This window comes from Gossypium arboreum, chromosome 6 (assembly GCF_025698485.1).
Source record: "Gossypium arboreum isolate Shixiya-1 chromosome 6, ASM2569848v2, whole genome shotgun sequence".
Classification (NCBI taxonomy): domain Eukaryota; kingdom Viridiplantae; phylum Streptophyta; class Magnoliopsida; order Malvales; family Malvaceae; genus Gossypium; species Gossypium arboreum.
In genome coordinates this window covers 138496660-138516446 of record NC_069075.1, presented here as the reverse complement: position 1 = coordinate 138516446, position 19787 = coordinate 138496660, and the positions used below count along the sequence as shown (strand labels likewise).

The 19787-nt window shown below is 30.4% G+C and overlaps 1 protein-coding gene, 1 long non-coding RNA gene and 3 other non-coding genes across 5 annotated transcripts; 1 reads left to right on the top strand and 4 right to left on the bottom strand.

Moving 5' to 3' along the window:
- Window positions 1-5: 5 nt before the first annotated feature.
- Window positions 6-2377, bottom strand: LOC108484142 (uncharacterized). The gene is made up of 5 exons (XM_017787822.2): window positions 2011-2377; window positions 1839-1912; window positions 1076-1211; window positions 697-978; window positions 6-422 (listed from the first exon to the last, which is right to left on the bottom strand). The coding sequence occupies exons 1-5, from the start codon at window positions 2128-2130 to the stop codon at window positions 165-167; spliced, it is 870 nt and encodes a 289-aa protein (XP_017643311.1). The 5' UTR covers window positions 2131-2377; the 3' UTR covers window positions 6-164.
- Window positions 2378-7270: 4893 nt separating this feature from the next.
- On the bottom strand, window positions 7271-7343 carry TRNAK-CUU (transfer RNA lysine (anticodon CUU)). The gene has a single exon. It is a non-coding gene; the product is annotated as a tRNA-Lys (tRNA).
- A 75-nt stretch (window positions 7344-7418) lies between these two features.
- On the bottom strand, window positions 7419-7491 carry TRNAK-CUU (transfer RNA lysine (anticodon CUU)). Its single transcript has one exon. It is a non-coding gene; the product is annotated as a tRNA-Lys (tRNA).
- A 79-nt stretch (window positions 7492-7570) lies between these two features.
- Window positions 7571-7643, bottom strand: TRNAK-CUU (transfer RNA lysine (anticodon CUU)). Its single transcript has one exon. It is a non-coding gene; the product is annotated as a tRNA-Lys (tRNA).
- Window positions 7644-18145: 10502 nt separating this feature from the next.
- On the top strand, window positions 18146-19125 carry LOC128294118 (uncharacterized). Its single transcript, XR_008284381.1, has 2 exons — window positions 18146-18728; window positions 18863-19125. It is a non-coding gene; the product is annotated as an uncharacterized LOC128294118 (long non-coding RNA).
- The last annotated feature ends 662 nt before the right edge of the window (window positions 19126-19787 follow it).

Genomic DNA, 19787 nt, shown 5'->3' with positions numbered 1-19787 from the left:
CAAAATTATGAAACAAGTAATTAGCATATAGGTTCATAGGTCAAGTTGACATGTTAAACCTAAAACATAATTCCCAGAACCCATAATCACACACCCCCACTGAAGATAACAGAAAAACACGGTTCAAGTTGACATGTTTCGGAGACGGTGTTAGACCTATGAAGTTAAACCAAAGCGATGGTGCTTTCCCCACCAGGGGGTTTGCGTCCGCTACTGACTCGAGACTCTACCTTCCCTTCAGCAAAGATGTTGCTACCGCTCATCTCCCGCAGTTTCGCTACACTGAGTGGTTTTTCAGCAGAACCTGGAGGAACATCACCCTTAAATATGTCGTTTCCGGATAGCTCTGCGAATTTCTGGTTATGTATTTTCTTTGCTGTCTTAACCACGGTCTCCTCACTTGGCGTGCTACCTCCAGCAAGCTACAGCATAGCATCCAAGTTCATAAACAGTTAGATATTCAAATTTAATTAACTAGGCAAACTAAAGTACATAATGATCGCAATTCAGCAAGAATATAGCAAGCAATGATTTGCAATCCCTAAGCAAAAGTGAAGCACAACAATGCAATTCATACTTCTTGCTCAGCCTGATATACGACCCCTAGCTACCTTAGGTGTCATTTGTTGCACAAGGAACAATTTGTTCAAGCAATGACAAGAATTTAGTAAGTTCGGAGTTTTAACATGTAATTACTTTATGTGTATCAGGTTCTCCCATGTCAAAATTGTCCTTCAAAGCCAAAGCGCGTACAGTCGTTGGCCTCGGCACAATTTCAGGTGGGGGTGCAAAGATGTCATGTCCACCAAGCTCCTTTGACTTGGCATCGGAGAGCTGCTTCTTCAACTTTGCCTCCTCACTTTGTAGTGTTCCACTCAATTCACGCTGCTTCGCCACCTCAGGAAGAGTAGTTGGCTTTTTGGGTGTAATTCTCTCTTCCTCGGCAAACGAGATGTGACTGATTCCAGCTAGAGATTGCTGACAATGGCAAACATAAACTTCTTTTTTAAACATGATACGAATATAATATGTTATTATGTTCTCAACATAACTGGAAAAATGAACAAATTGAAACCTGGTACATTCGTATTGCTGTTTTGTTGTTTGGAGTAGGATTTGCACTACCAGGTTCTGATTCGTCATTTTCTCCATCGGCTGCAAAAATACCACTACCGGTCATCTCCTTGATTTTATATCCAGAACAAGGTTTCCTGGAAATGGCAACAGATGACAGCAGCAGAGTGAATTAGAAAAACAGCAATAAAACAGCCTTACTGAACTTCTACTTACAATTCGAAACTAACAAACGAATCTTGAAAGAAAAATTAACGGACATTTCGGTGGAAATGAATATTTAATGTTTTAACTGATTGTAGATGTACATTAAATCATCAATCCTCACAAAGCATTAGAAATCCAACTCAGGAAAACAGGATTGTTGGATACGTTAGAGAAAGTTACAGCTGGAAAAATTAAGATCTCCTCCAACGGTTGGTACAATTGGAGCAGAACGGAGATCCAATGGATCGCTAATTAATGACAGATAAATAACATCTAATAAGGAAATCAATCACAGATAATAGAACAGATCAAACTAGAAAGTTTTAAATTACTTGCAGATTTGAGGCCTTTTTTTCTTTTCAAAACAGTATTTTAGATAATAAAGAGAGAGAAAATGGTAGAAACAATTTGTTTTAAAAAAAAAAGAGAGAGAAAACTCTAGTAACAGCGTTTTTTTTTTTTTTCGAAAATGCAGAACGTAGAACAAAAGAAATTAAAAAAAAAACAAAGAAAATGAAGAATTTGTAGGAGAGGAAGAACGCGGAAGTAGATCTCACCGTTTGTTTAAGCTTTCAAATTCTTCATCGGTCACTTGACCTCCAAACACCACTTTTCTGATCCCATCCGACGGCTACCGTTAATAAACGAAATAAATCAATCAAGTACACTAACCCACCATCCAAACAAAATCATTTTTTCTTCTTTCGAAAGGAAAGAAAAAAAAAGTACCTGGTGAGGGCGGGTGGAGCGTGCGGCGGAGGAGGTGGAATCCGGTTGAGGAGTCTCGGACCAAGTGAGTAGATCTGCAGTGGAAGTGTGTGGTTTCCTCACTGGAGTGCTCTTCTCCATTTTTTTTCCCTAATTCCACTCTCAAAACCACCAAAACAAAAGGTAGCTTGTAATTGAATAAAACAACAATGGAGAAATGCCTTCAAATCCTTCTCTGCACCACCAATAAAAAAAGTAAAAAGGAGGAGTGTGTTTTTTAGAGCTTAGAAAGGGTGAAGCGAATGAAGGAAGGAACGGGATCTGACAGAGAAATGACAAGCCTGTCCTGCCACTGACCCTCCCTGATCTGGAACTTTCTTTTTTTCTTTTTCTTTAAGTCTTAATAATATATTTAAAAGAAGAATTTGGAAATTTAAATTTAGATTTAAATTTTAACAATTTTGTTTGATTAAAATATATATATAATTATTGGGATTTTAAATTGAGAAAATTACTTTACAATATATATATATCAATATATTGAAATGTAGTGAGTAAAATTCTAAGAAAATTAATTTATACATTAAAATTCAGATGGATAAAAAGAATCAAATAGTAATTTGGGTATAAATATTTTATTTTTAAAATGATATTTCAACTTTTCACAAATATCATTAAAGACAATATAAAATATAGTTTTTATTAAAATTATATTCAAAAATTAAATTATTTAAAGTTGAATCACACAGATATTCTAATTATGTACCCATAATAAATATATTTATAGTTTTTGAAATTAAACATCAATGTCTTAAAAACCTTATGACAAAAAGAAAATGTCATAAAACCAATGATTAACTAAAATATTTGGAACCAACAAAGGGATGTCGGCAGGAATTTTGGATGATTTATACTTTGATGTTTAAGCTTACGACTCAGTTTTTTCTTTTTAATGTAGAAAAAATTCTCAAAGTTTTTGGACAAAAACAACCATTTTTTTTTGTCAATTAGATATTTCAACTATCAAAATATATTAAAATATATAAAATAGGAAATTTATTTATAAAATTAATAAATAAAAATAGAGAAATAATGAGAGTAGTGAAGCAGACATGAAAAGAGAAATTTAAATAAAATTCACCCATTAATGTAGTTAGTTGTGTGCAGTATGAAAAGATAAAAAATGATTGGTTATCTTATTCTTTTAAATTTCTAAGGAAAAAAAGAAAATGTTAGTATTGGAAATGAGGTTGACACGTGGAATTGAAGCAAATGAATGGAGATAGGGGTACATCAAAGCTCAAATTGGCATGTATTAATTGCTCTTTGGCAGCTTGCGAAATAGATCTATATCTGGTTGATGTTGAAATTAGGAAGAACAACAATTAATTTAGAAGATATTTTTCTAGTAAACACGCTACGCCATTCGGATTTCTTACCATCTTTGGATTATAAGAAAGAAAGCCAAGGAAAATAAATAATTAAAATTTGTAAATAAAAAGAAATTGATATAATATTAATTATTTTTGTTTAGCTAGGCAGTGAAAAAGGGAGGAAAACATTAATTATAACTCTACAAGTAATCTACAAGTAATTTATCTGTAATTATTGTTTTAAACTCAATTTACCCTTCTCATAAGAGACACCTACAACCCAATAATAAACCCATTTATTACAAAATTTATTTTAAGATCAAACTCATTTTAAAATTTTAGTGTAGTATATTCATCAAGGTTTTCTTTAATTACAATTTATTTTAAGATTTTAGTTTACTTTTCTTCTTTTTTTTTTTTACATTGGAAAATTTTCATAACTAATTTTTGACCCTTTAGTCCAACCAATAATATTTAATTGGTTCAATTAAGATAGTCGGTATTGTACCGACACATTTACCCTTTTTTATTAGAATTGATACATATGCATATCAATATATTTTAGTGTACTATTTTAGGCTTTTCAATAATTTTTAAAATATGTTTTTAATATATATGAAAAATATTAATTATTCTGTGCAAATTTTAAAAATAATTACTTAATTCCAATAAAATAAAATATAAAATAACTTTAATTTCTTAAAAATACATTTAAAAGCTCTGTTTTTCTTCTCCATCAGTCCAACATATTTATAAAGACAAAATAAACCTCCACGGCCCATTAATAAAAAACCGTAAAGCCCAAAGCCAACTTCTCCCAATAGTAATGTCATCACTTTCTATTAAGGTTTGGTTTATAATTAAACTTAAATTATAATTTCAAATAAAAATTTAATAAATAAGTAAATTTTCAAACCAAATCTTCATTTTAAACTGAGATTTTAACTCGAGTTAAAAACTTGAATTTTTAGCTTTTGTCTTTAGAAAAGTGTTTTAATGAAATTACTTCTTTATTATTTATTAAATCTTTTACTTTACAATATGTCTAAAATGAATATTTCTTTTCTTCTTAAAATTGCTTTTTGATAATAATGGTAAACGCTATCAAAATAAGGATTCACCAAAGAAATTCTCTAAGAAACCAAAATAAAGTGGAAGCAACTCAAAGACAAAAGAAGTCGAATCAATTAGAAAAAACATAAGAAAACAATAACACACCAAGTGTTTGAGGAAATATTCTCAAAGTATAGTTACTAACTCTAAATGGAATAATTACAAATGAGATGAAAGAGTTCTATTTATAGCTAAGTTATCTCAGATCCAACGATATAATTTAAAGATTAAAGCCTATTTACAATATGAGAGTCCTAAGGAATTTAAACTCTATACAATCTTATCCCTTATGATTTACAGTATTTATCATGGTAACTCTAATTTTACTAGAGTATTTTACTGAGCAACCAAGGCTCTAAATAGATAAATTTTTCTATGTGTTATACAAATCAGGTCAGTTCAAGTGGATCAAATGAGTCACATTAAATTAATTAATGTTCATGGGAAATTTTGTGTGCATTCGTCACAAGCTTTAATATGCGACTTGTGACATAATAGTATCAAATTGATTTCTTTATAACTATTATATTTTTGTCAGGCCGCTGATTCTTACTTTTATTTAATTATTATAGTTATAAGGTTTAAATGTCAAAAAGGCCCTTAGTAAAAAATGAAAAAAAAATTAATTGAGCCCTTAAAAAAGTATACCCTGTTTTGTCTTTAATGACAAAAAAAAAAATCAACTAGGTTTAGTTGACCAATTTGACCATTAAAGACACTCATGTGGCTAACGGAAGCCAGAAGGAGATGACACGTAACATACCATATTAATTATTTTTAAAAAATAAAATAGTTTAAAATAATTATTAAAAATTACTTCTTGAATGAACCTAGACATATTATTGTCCAGATTTATTTAAATCTAGATAATCATTTATTCAAATTCATTCGAGATGAATTCAAAATTATAAAAGTTTAGCAATTATAAAATAAAATTATAAAAATGGAAAAATCAATTTTAATATTTTAATTTTTATTCAGAATTTTATATATATTCGAACATAAAAAGTTCAAATTGAAAATTTGAATTAATAATTTATATATTCGAATTTTATATATAAATTATTATTAAAAATATTAATAAAAATAATTTGAATTTAAATGTTTCGAATTTTATTAATTATTTTTAATTTTTAATTTTTTTTTTAAATTTCCGGAGGCAACATGCCACAAGAGAATCTTTCCTACGCCACATTGAAGGCTTTCCAATTTGGATTAAGTTTGAGTTAATTCGATTTGATAAGCATTTTGGAGCATTTCTCATTTAGTGGGTTGAGTTGATTTTGGAATAAATTAATTTAAGTTTAAAAACTTTAGAATCATCCGGCTTTAAGTTTAGATTATTTTAGATTAATGTTTATTTAGGGTATGTTTTATTTTTTAGTACGGTTGAGTAACTGTATATTCAAATCACTAAATTATTTTTTAAATCATTTCGGATTGCATAATCATATCAAGTTAAGTCGTCTCGGACTTAAATAATTACAAATAAATTGTTTCGAGTTATTTTAATTAAAATCAATTTGTGTTATGATATTTTTAAAGTTTTATAGTTAATTTTAGGTACAAAATCAAATTGGATGAAACTAAAATATCTAAAAAAAAATGGATTGAATTTGAAATGAAGATCCTAGTCTAGAGATTTTGTTGGCTTTATGGGTGTTGAGTAATGCGAAATCTTTTTCCCTATGACTAAATAAACTGTTAAAAAATGTATATTCATTTTTTAATTCACTTCCATTTTCTTTATTTCCTGATTAGAGATATTCTTCTTTCTCTGTGACTGAATAAACTGTTGGTATGTGTACATTCTTTTTTATTTTTCTGTTTACAAATGTGCATTCATTTTTTTTTTTTTTTTATAATAGCAAAGTATTCGGTTCATTTCCTTCTTTTTTTTTTCCATTGCAAGTGGCTTTTTTATTTATTTATTTATTTCATCACTGGTCTTTATGCATTCATACCTTATTTTTCTTGATATCAAACTTAGTTTGATTTTCTCTCTCCAACATGAACATACATCTTCTTCACTTAAAAATCACCTTGCTATGATGTAGTATTCTTGGTTTTACTAAGCATTTCTATGGAAATTTGGTGGTTTCTAGCTTGAATTTGAAGATTATGGTAAAGTTTCCTTCATAAATGGATGAAAGTGGCATGAGATGTAAGAAAAAAGAAGGAGAATTCTACCATTTTCCATCATAAAAATCTATTGATTAAATAATTAAAATATTAAAAATAATAAAATAATCCCAACATCATTTTCATCTAACGGTTACCATACTTTCTCAGGGTTCAAAATTTACCACCAATTCATGAGATTTTTCTCATAAATATCTAATTATGCCCTTGAACTTTCTCTACAATTCCATTTTTGATTTATTCTTCACTTTTGGTAAAATTACACTTCTAGTCCTTTCTCTTTCTTACTTCACTTCATTTTAATATTTTGATTTTTGATTTTTACATTTTTATCCCAACACTTTTATACTCTCTTAAGATTTAGTCTATACCTCCAACTTATTTCTCTTGACACAAGAGTCTTTTCAACTTCCTTCAATATCCAACTACATGCCATCTCATATTAGTATTAGAGACAGGACTTTAAAGTTGTTACGGTTGGAACGGAACACAAATTGACTAGGCCAGTCGACATTGTTTGCTGAACAAAACACGACATTATGACCCTTGCACTGTACCCGACTGAACTAGACAGCCAAATTGATCTTAATTGTGTAAAGCTGTTATAAATCCAAAACTAATTGTTCCAGCTGGGAAAAAAAAAACCAAAAATGCGCCCACCGTGGGGCTCGAACCCACGACCACAAGGTTAAGAGCCCTGCGCTCTACCGACTGAGCTAGACGGGCCAGTTAATTTTATTTGTGTAAATTTCTTACAAATTCAAAACTAATAGTTACAGTTGCTCGGAAAAAGTAAAAAGTCGCCCACCGTGGGGCTCGAACCCACGACCACAAGGTTAAGAGCCTTGCGCTCTACCGACTGAGCTAGACGGGCCAATTGATGTTGATTGTGTAAATTTTTTACAAATCAAAACTTATAGTTATCCAGTTGCTTGGAACTAAAAGCAAAAAGTCGCCCACCGTGGGGCTCGAACCCACGACCACAAGGTTAAGAGCCTTGCGCTCTACCGACTGAGCTAGACGGGCTTCCTGTTGCGATTTTAGGTATAAGTTTTAATAAATACAAACTTCTCAGGTTTCATTTTATTAAATGCTGAAGTTAACCAAACTTGTTAAAAAGAATCAACCATTTTAATAAAAGAATCTATATATTATATATTTATTTCGTTGACGAACTTATTATTTTATTAATAAAATTATATAAAAGTCTTACTCGTAAAACACAACTTCATAACTAGATTTAGAATATAGTAAACTTAATTAAGTTGAACCATATAAGAACGTCCAAATACAAAGCATCCAACTCAGCCTTAAATTCTTATTAATTAAGTCCCTAACTTGATGGTTCATCGTTAAAGGGTATTAATATGAAGAAAAGTTATCAATTTTTATAGAATTTTTATGAAGAAAAGTTCATCTTAAAAGATAAGTATCTATCAAGAATTATATCTATGAATACACCATTTTGGGTGAGGTGTTCAACATCTGTCTGTGTGAGAATCCACTAAAAGTATATTTTATATGAATATTTTTCTGAGTAATGCATTCGTTTTCCGAAGAAGAAAAGAGATATGGAGTGGTGAAATTTGTAGTCTATCTAATGAGTGAATTGGTGCATATGTATACACCCGATATTAGAAAAATATCTACCAAAGACTAATAAAAAATCAAGTATCTTCAGGTTGAGGAATTTAAGAATAAACGTTCAAAGGTAACTTGGATTAAAATTCACTAAGATCTTTTGAACTTACAAGCGACTGCTTGTGATGCAAATTCTAATTAAAGAGTTGGTACGCCATGAGAGACTAAGCCAAAGATGCGCCAAGGTAGTAGTTTGAGTTGCAATATTATGCACACTGAGGACACAATAAGAATATGACACTTAGTATTTTTTGCCATAAATAAGTTTTATCTTTAACAAAATTTTAAGTTGAAATGTCATATGCTATTTTTGAAAATCTGATGAAATTATTAAAGATTCCTTTTTATTAATCTTTTGTTTTAAGAACAATAAATAAGGGAATAAGGAGTATGTTTTAGAATGACTTTACGCCTGTCATAAAATTTTTGCTAAGTGTTTTAGTTTTGTAACATTCGATATCTGAATCCGGTAATTCAGGTCTAGTATAGGGTGTCGAAGAATATTTGACAATGCTATTTATGATGACATCAATTATACTTGTTCATGGTTTAGACTATCTGCTCAATGCTTTAGAAGGGTTTGGGAAAAAATATTAAACTTGAAAAATGAGATTAGGCAACAAAATAATGGCCGTTTAAAATATGAATCGGGCTCTACCTCAAGCATTCTTGAGCCCAACCCATTTTCTAAGTTTGCATTATATTATATTATTTTTATATATTAAATAATTTCTAACACACTAAAATTAAATCTATAGTAATAAATAACATTATAATATAAATAGACTAAAAATATTAAATTACCTATATATAAAAATTTAATAAACAAAAATATATCATATTAACTATTAAATTAAAAATATAATTTTTTAAAAATAAAAATAATATAAACGAACTTAAAATGAACTTAATTAATAATTTAAAAATATTCAAAATTAAATAAAATTTTAAACACATATTCTACATCGAATTAAACTTAAATAAATAAAAATATTTCAGTCTCATATTTAAATACAATCATACTCAATTACAGCCCCAACATGAACTCCTTAATAAACTATTGACTATTGGACTTAATAATAACGGTCAAACACCAAAATTTAGTAACCTTTAATCATGCTGGAAAATGACTATAAATATGATATTAACAAACATTTAAAAGATGGGAGCTACTTATACAGTAGGCCCAAAACATTGAGCTTGTGTGGCCATTGGACTTAATGCTTCGAGGCCAGAAGAATACAAAGTTTCAAAGCATATTTTTACCAAAATTTTAACCCAAATCCAACCCAACTGACTTTTAGATGACGGGGTCACTTGTCAATACCCATCCTGCTTATTTGTTTTTATACATAACTTTTCATTCATTCGTTTATGAAAAATCTTGCATCATAGGAAGCAACGGGTCACAAGAATTTCTAATTGTTTTCCGTTTTAATTTTTTTTCTTTCTAAACAATGGGTGGTTTGGAGAGGGCCATAACTTAATTAGACTAATGGATTATTTAATCAATTATCAACAATTTTTTTCCAACCAATTTTCATGATACAATCATATTTGTTAACCATTGAGATTAATAAGGAGGTGGTTCATCCTTGATTAAGGTGGAGAGCCACTAGATGATGATTCTCGTAAAGTATTTTAGAGGGTAAGAGGAGAATGAAGGAGGAGAAAGTGGGATGTGGTCTCCTAGCCTCTTTTAAGTGCTATGGTGAGTTTATATATTGGGGATTAATATGTCTACGTGTCTTGTCTAAAGATTATTGATAGTGAGATCACATTTTGTTCTCTTACAGTGACGATGATATGATGTTTTAAAATATGATTCTTTAGGATAGTTGAGTAATCAATGAGCTTGAATCCCTATATGCGTCTCATGCACGTCCAGTGTGTTAGAACATTTTTAATGTATATATAGTGTTCCAATAATTGCAAATGGAAAGTTATAAGTAATCAAAAGTTATGCTATTTGGTTATTAATCAAAAGTAGTCACTATTTATAATGCATAGGTGAAGCTAGGGAGGCTGGTACTCTAAAATGAAAAATTATTATTTAGGCCCTTTAAAAATTTTAAAAATTTTAAATTAGTAAGATAAAATTGTACTTTGTCTCTAAAATTATAAAATTTAATTTAATTTTTAAAAATTATAAAGATATAGATTATAAAAATTAAAATTTCATTCAACCCCCTAAAAATTGTTAGCTTTGCCTCGTTATAGTGATAAGTTATGTCTCTTGTTATTAAAAGTTATGTTACTTAATTATTATCAAAGAGTCATAATTATTCAAATATATATTTATTGAATAATTGTGTTTATTGCTAAAGGATGTGACTATTAATTTGGTTAATTATATTCTTATAAAGAGACATAAGAGCTCTTATAAATAGGAGTCAATTGTCATTTGTTTGACACACCAAAAACACAAAAAAAAATTCTTTCTATTCTCTTCTATTTCTAATATTCCTAAATTGTTTTATAAAGAATTAATGCAAAAATTGTTTAAAGAAATTGATATTCTTGCTATGCTCCACTCAATACTTAATGGATTGTTTTCGTCAATGAAAAACACAGACAACCATTAGGCTTCATTGTATCCTCGAGGTTCATTTGATAGTAACTCTTTTGCACACCAAAATATAGGTGAGACGAATAGAACCTTAAATAAAGTGGTATTGATACACGCCTTGAAATCTTCATTAATTTATCATAAGTTTATTTTTATCCCCATGCACCAACATAGCGAAGGTTATCTTATTTAGGTTTGCTATTCTTTCATGGTTCAATTGGAGGTTTGCCCATTATAGAATACATGGAATGATACGTTGAGGGGGTATACCAATATTAAATCGTCAATTGGTAAATGTAATACCCCGGAAATTTTTACAGTAAAATATTATTCTTGATATAGTAAAATAAGGAAATAAAGTGACAAAAAGGAAAATTTTGAGTTATATCAATATTGGGGAGTATATTATGATATATTAATTCAAGAAAGGACTAAATTGTAAAAGTGAGAAATGTTTTGTTATACAAGAGTAAATACTCAAAATTTGAGGGGTTAAAATGTAAATATGAAAGATTTGAAGGACAAATAGTGTAAATATTTTAAGGGTAGAATGATCTAGAAACTAAGGAAAATGGATGAATTGGGACCAAATTGAATAGGTGAAAAATTATGATGGATTAAATTACAAATTTACCAAATTTAAATGGTAACTCAAGAATGAAATTTTAAAAGATCATAAAGGGAAAAATAGTCAATTAGAAAGAGAGAGAAATCTAAAAGGTAATGATGATGTTGAAGATATTTTAGATTAAATAAATAAATAAATATTAGTTTATTAATATTTTAATTTGATTTTTAAATGATATTTTGTAACGCCCCCACACCCGAGACCGTCGCCGGAGTCGAGTATGAGGTGTTACTAAGCTTAGTTTAACATTTTTAGAACTTTGAATTATTTGTTTCTACATTCACAGCTTTTAAGCTACTTGCGTCACAGTCACAAGAAAAATTATATCTCGAGTTACAAAACTCAAAATTAAGATCCGTAAATTTTCCCTGAATCTAGACTCATAAAACTATCTACTAATTTTTTTCTAGAATTTTTGGTTGGGCCAATTAGTACAGTTTATTAGTTAAAGTTACCCCTGTTTCAGGACTCGACTGGTCTGACCTCTGTTTACTACGAACCACATTTCTCTCTGTACAAAATTCATATGACTATGAGGTTTGTTTATACTAAAACTAGACTCAATAAGGATTCTGAGGATATAAAGTACACCACCTAATTATATCTTTACAATTTATGGTGAATTTCTAAAGTAGGAACAGGGATTCAGAAACTGCTATGACTCTGTTTCACTAAAATTAAAATATCTTCTAACATATACTTCCTTTACTTGTTTCATTTGTTTCATGTGAAACTAGACATAATAAGCTTCAATTTGATATGTATTTCACCACCAAATTCAATTTCTATGATTTTAGTAAATTTTCAAACTCGCGTTAGTGTTGCTGCGTATTCTGTTTATGGTAAATTTCATCCTTTTATGAGTTTTATGCACTAAGTATCTTAATAGTTTTCCTTAACATCAAACATAATCTAAACTAACCATTTTCATAATTTATCATTATCAAGCATTTCCTAAACCATTTCACAACCATACCATAAGATCATTTACACAAAATGGGTATATTGCTATACATGCCATACTTAAATTTACAAGCCATTTACCAAAAATCTTCCGGATAGTGTGATCGAGCCTTCGACCTATCCCGACTCTGAGCTGGCTTGTCCAAAACTACAATGAGTAAGAAGGAGGAGTAAGCATAAATGCTTAGTAAGTTCATATGCAAATAATAAGTAACATAACAAACAGTTATACCACCAACATTAGCATACATCACTAAAACACATATCACATTTTAATCATTCTTCATCATCTTATTACCTTATCGTGGTTGTATCAATACTCAACCCGAGGGTTAAATACATACCTGTCCAAAATATCCATTTCATATCACTTACCAATACGTCTCTTTACATCTCAAATTTTCCTCCATTTGAGTAGAACTTTACCCGTTGAACACATCGAATATAATTCGGATACATGGATAACTTGCACATAAGTGCCACATATTCAATCAAGCAATCATGTAACCCGCCCATAAGCGAACTCGGACTCAACTCAACGAGCTCGGGCGTTCGCATCCATAAGTGAACTCGGACTCAACTCAACGAGTTCGGATGCCTAGTTACATCTCAGGAACTCGGACTCAACTCAACGAGTTCGGACATTCGCATCCATAAGTGAACTCGGACTCAACTCAACGAGTTCGGATGCTCAACCATCCTAGTGACATGTCACTTGTATCCTAATCTATTCCTAAGGTTCAAACGGGCGTTTTCCTTGATCACTTATCCTTGCCGTCTTCCGTAGAATGCCAAAATCAATACTCGGTAACAATTATATTTAACAAGTAGTTCACATAATTTACATATTATTTGAAATTAACCACAAAGCATACATTTCATAATGAAATTCAGCATAACACATAATTAATATCAATAACTTAAGAATAACAATTATGCTACATTATCTACACATGAACTTACCTTGGTACCAAAATACAAAGATTTTGCAATTTAGTCCACAATCTTTTCTTTTCCTCGATTGAGGTCGATTCCACGTCTTTCTTGATCTAAAATAACACATTTAGCTTATTTAATACTCACATTATCAAATTAATCCTTAACTCAAATTTTGGCAAAATTACAATTTTACCCCTAAACTTTTGCATATTTACATTTTTGCCCCTAGGCTCGGGATTAAACTTTATTCCTTATTCTTATGTTTTACAACATGCTGATCACTTTTCTCTTCTATGGTAACATCAAATTCTCACTCTAACATGTACTTGTGACTATTAGGTATTTTTACCGATTAAGCCCTTTTACTGCTTTTTGCTTAAAATCGAGTAGTACAAGTTGTCTAACATAATTTAAAACTTCATATTCCATCATAAAACATCAAAATACACAAATTTCACCTATGGGTATTTTTCCAAATATAAACCCTAGGTTAAATTATTGCTAACATAAACTTTATCGAGTTACGGATCTCAAAACGTAAAAATCATTAAAACGGGCTTGGAATCACTTACTATGGAGCTTGGAAGCTTGAAACAAACCCTAGCTATGGAGAACCCTTGAAATTTCGGCCTAATGAAGAAGATGGACAAAATTGGCTTTTAATTTTGTTTTTAATTCATTTTAATAACTAAATGACCAAAATACCCTTACTACTAAACTTTCCAAAATTCCTTCCATGTCCTAATTTTGTCCATGAACTTAAAATTGGTCAAATTGCTATTTAAGACCTCCTCATTAATATTCCAAAACAATTTCATACTAAAAACTTCTAGAATGCAAGTTTTGCAACTTATTCGATTTAGTCCCTACTTTCAATTTAAGCACTTTAGGCATAGAATTTCATCATGAAATTTTCAAACAATCATGCAATCATATCATAAACATCAAAATCATTGTAAAATAATTATTTCTATCTCGGATTTGTGGTCACGAAACCACTATTCCAATTAAGCCCTAATTTAGGATATTACATATTTTATTATTTTATCATTTTATTTAGTATATATAAGGAAAGAAAGATGAAGAGCAATCATCTTTTTCCCATGCACCCAACGTATGAAGAGAAAAGAAAGAAAGAAACTTTCTTTTCTTTACAATTTGGTCCTTTTACCAAAAATCTACCATTTTCACTTAGAAATCAAAAGAATTTCCATAGCCATCAAGAGAGAAAGATGACAGTGAGACTATGGGGAGCTAGAATATCAAGTTAGATTCAAGAAATAGAAGTTAGAGGAGAGAGAAAATCAAGTTAGAGATTTAAATCAATAGAAAAGGGGTAAGAATATCAAGATTTCAATATATTTTTAAGTGTAATATTATTGAAAAAGCAAGGAAATGATGTGAATGTAGAGTTTTCTTATATAGAGTTTTATGTTCTTGATATGTTAGTGAAGGAAAATAAGAGAAAGTGATAGAAAATATTGTAGAGAAAGGAAATAAGGGTGGTATAAACTTGGTAATCAACATTTTGTACTAAAACAGTTTTAGACAGCAGCAGTGGTCTAACTTTGAAAAATCACCAAAAATTGTGAAAATTGAATTAGAGGCTGAATAAAATATGAAATTAAATTTTATTGAGTCTAGTTTTTCATAGAAGAAACAGTGTAAGCAATGGAATCGTAAATTGTGAGATATAATAAATTTAGTGAGACAAGGTCAAAATGATTTCGGGTTCCCTTGTTCTGACATTGGAAAAATCATTAAAAATTTTATATAAAATAATTAGGGGCTTAAATTTATATAAATAATTTAGTGACAATGACTCAAGTGGACAGCTTGATATGAATATATAAGCATATAGTGGAATTATGTACATATCAAGGATGTGGAACGGAGAGGAGGAGGAGAAAAATATATGTGAATATTCAGCTTAAATGAGTTTACATTAAAAATGGCTAATTTGCATGTTGTAGGCTTAGGGATTAAATTGAATAAAAGTAAAACTTTAGGGGCAATTTTGTAAAAATGTCAAAAATGACGAAATTGCATTAAATGAATTTTTTATTATTTAAATTAATAAATTGAATGAAATTATCAATTTATATAAATATCGGGTGGAAAATAGAAAAAAATAGAAAATTTTTAAAATACCCCTAAATTTTGGTATTTCTACAATTTAGCCAGGTAAAGTTCATATGATTGAACTTTCATGATTATTTGCTAAATTAGGACTGATATAATGTATTATTTCATATGTTTGCTATTGAATTATGAATATTGCTAAATTATGAAAATCGGATCAAAAGTTCAAATTGAGCAGAATGCTGAATTGAGTATGACCATTCAGTGATCAGTGATGAATTGACGGATAAGACCATGGCTGGGCCATGGCATTATATGTGTAGGACCATAGCTAGGCTATGGCATCCTGATGATAAGACCATATCTGGGATATGGCACCACGAGTGTAAGACCATGACCGGGCCATGGCAATACACGTGTAAGGCCGTAGTTGGACTATGGCATCATACCAGAAATGAGTAAGACCATAGCTAAAAGATGCTATGGCATCACGATTCAGACGAGTAAGACCATAGTTGAAAGACGCTATGGCATTGCGATTCAAATGTGTAAGACCATGGTTGAAAGATACCATGGCAACATGATAGGAAATGTATAAGATCATGGTTGAAAGATACCATGGCAACATGACAGGAAATGAATAAGACTATGGTTGAAAGATACCCTGGCAACATGACAGAAAATGAGTAAGACCATAGTTGAAAGATACTATGGCATCATGTCGAAGATAAATAAGACCATGGATGGGAGACGTTATGACATCTGTTGAACAATTGATATTTAGGTAATATGTATCAGATGATGAATAGTTATATGAATTGGTTGTCCAAAATGGTTGTGTGAAATGTTTACAAGAATTGGTCATATGAAAAAATATGTACAAAATAGTTGCATGAAATAATTATTAAGATAGATAAACGAAATAAGTATAGGTACATGGAATATAATTTATGTTAAGTTTTATATGAACTATTACCGGAATAAATATACATAAAATATATGAAAATGATGGTGCATGAAATATTGATATAATGAAATGAACGATATATAATTATGAAGAAACGGTAAGTATTTAATTGAAATTTTTGTTAAATGATATGTAAATCCTAGTGATGCCTGAAACCCTGTTCCGACGATAGACACAGGTCAGGGGTGCTACAGTAAATAAGTAAAATGACAAATGACTTGTGTTTAAGTCTTCAGTTATCACTAATTATGAGTTTAATTTTTAGTGAATTCTTACACCTTATTAAAAAAAAAGAATATATATGATGTCAATGTCAACCAAACGCGTAAAGGAAAGCAAATTTTACTATTAATCTCTATATTTTGCATAAGTTATGTATTTAATCTTGTACTTTAATTTTTCCATTTTTAATCCTATACTTTTTGAATATTCAAAATTTAAAATTCAAGTATGAAAATTGGAAAATAATTAATTAAATTGAAGAGTATGAACTAAATTCACAAGTTCATAAATTATATATAGTATATGACTAATGACATAATTTCACTTGAAAAATTTAATTATTACCATTTAAAGCATAATAAATGAACTAATAATAGAATTTTACCAAACTATTAAGATGTATTGAGAATTTGAAAATCAAGGGTGGATTTGGATAGCCAGTTTATTTACTTCTAATTAAATATTGTAATAATACTGTAATGTAAAATAAAAAGTAAATTAAACACATTGTAATGCCATTCAAACAACACTAAAATGAAGGAGAATCAATGATAAAACATAAGACATCATCAATTTCTATCAATTTATTCCTAATTTAAAATTTTTTTAAAAATTTTAAATTAGTCTCGATTTAATTCAATGGGCTCCGATATATTAGAATGAACAACGGGACAATGATTGCAAACTTGTACAAAATAGGAGCACCGCCCCAACTTGGGTAACGGGGCCCCACCCACCCACCAATCCGACCATAAAAAAAACTCAAGTTCCTATTCATTTTTACATCATCATCATCATCATCATTCATTCTCTTTCTCTCTTTATTATCTCTCACGTGGACTTAACATCCACCAGACACGTGTACTGAGCTCTTTCTTCTTCCCCTGACGTCAGTTTCTTGTCATTTTATTGCTTTTTAAATTTACTATGGATTTGTTAATATTTTGGGTTAATTATTTGTTATACATGGTGCAAGGACAAATATGAATTTCTGAATATTAAAATAGTGTAGGGCACAGCTTTATTTTCTTGTGTTCCAGGGAGCATTGTCATCCGAAGATAAATAAATAAGACAAACCCACAAACATTGGCTTTATAATAATCGTTTAAACATAGTAAAATGATATAGAAAAACATGAGAATTCAAAGTGGGTGCTGATGTGAAGAGATTTGTATTTCCTATGCTGAAGGGGGAAGGGAACCATCCATTTCAGTGGGAAACATGTGGGGTTGCATGACATTCACTTAACATCTGTTGAGGTAGACAAACATAACGTCTCCCCCCCCCCCCACACAAAAAAAAAAAATCCTTCGATGCCATAATTAACCATACATAAACTAACTTATTCCTATATCTAATACCCACAATAACTTAATCTACAAACAAGGGTACATATTAGTTTTAATTAACTCAACCAATTCTATGGAACTCAAAGCAATGCATGTTTCATGTGTAAGAAATTTAATTGCGGAGCTTGCGTAGTAGAGTTGTTCTCCAGTAGGCTACCTAACTGCACCGTATGCTATATATTCTAATGTCATATGATAGTGATAGTGATAGAAAGCTAGACCTATTCCTAGTTAGGACGCCAACCTCTTCAAAACTAGGCATTAGCCAAGCCTACCATCTTAATTTGGTCCTGGTGTGGTCACTCATTGCTCATCTCTTCTTAGATTTATCAATATTTTGGATTTGGATTCTGTTAAATAAAGTACCACTCCACTCCTTCCTAAGTACTGTAACGTCACATGCTTATGTATGCAAAACCCCAAGATTATGATTTTATATTTTGATGGGGGAAAAATGGAAATTTGCCACCCATATTCCCTAACAATCCAAATATCGTTGATTCTTTGTTTGACTTTTGGAGATGCCACCACTATTCTGCTTTAGTCACTACTCAGTCTCTCACACTTCTTTTTCCCTTCAAAATCTCAACTCCCTAACCTTTAGCCACCACCACTTACTACCTAGCTCCCTCCGTCCTGCAGCTGCCGGCCAACATCACCATTGCTTGCATTTGATTTTCCCACCACCTGCAGCCACCGTGAGTGAATCATCCTGTGGACTTTCATCGTGCTCACCAACATACCTCCATCGTAAGTCACCATGCAACCATACAACTTTTGATTATTACATTCGTTTGCCAACCTATGTTTGATAGGTTGGTAGGGTGTTTGATAACTTGTTTGATGATGATCTTTTCTTTGGCCGTTTATGTTGTGTTTTGAAGATATCAAATGAAATGGATGGATGGGTACAAAATCAATCTGTAGCTAGCACAACGTTAATCAATTCCGCTCAATTTTGAGTTTATGAAATTGGAAGACAGTGTTTTGCTTTGATTTCAGTTTATTTCAAAATTGGGTTCTTGAAAAATTTATTGTATGACTGAATCAATGGAGATTGTTATTAATGGTTAGCATGGCATCCACAAGGAGTGGTTTGGTGTACATATTGTAACCAAACTTGGAAGATGACCAAATTGCGTCACAATGCAATCAACTTTCATCACTGCTTACGTACACTTAACTTAGAGAACTAAAACACAATAATCAAAGTAAAGTAAACAAATTAGATGATGATGATTATTATTATTATTAAGTGGGAAAAGATGCTTCAACATCCTCATCAAAAACTGTTTAACTTGAAAGGACCCTTTTCTGCACATAAATAAATAATATATATTCCTTTATTATATATACCAGACAAGGTTCCTGCTTAATTCTTCTTATAGCCTTTATATCTTGATATAATACTGATCTTGCTTTGCCCCCAAGATTATAATATTTCTATGAGATATTGTATTTAAATATATGTATGTTTATTCGAAGAAAAGACAGTGATCAAATGAAAAAGGTTTCTGTCTTTTGAAGCAGCAGGTTCGAGAATGGAGTATGGTGTGTTAATTAATTAAGAAAATATCAATATAAATATACTTTTTTCAAAAATTAAAAAAAGTTAGTCCCTTTTAATTCGTCCAAATTTAAGTGATATATCCTGAAAATTAAGCAGGGAAAGAAAAAGGGTGGCAGTGTAGTCTCATTCACATCATATGAGTCAGAGGTGAAAGATGGATGGAAAGAGATAGAGATGAGAAAACAATGATGATTGCTAAAAACCAGATTATTCTCTGGCATGGGCCACCATTAACATCA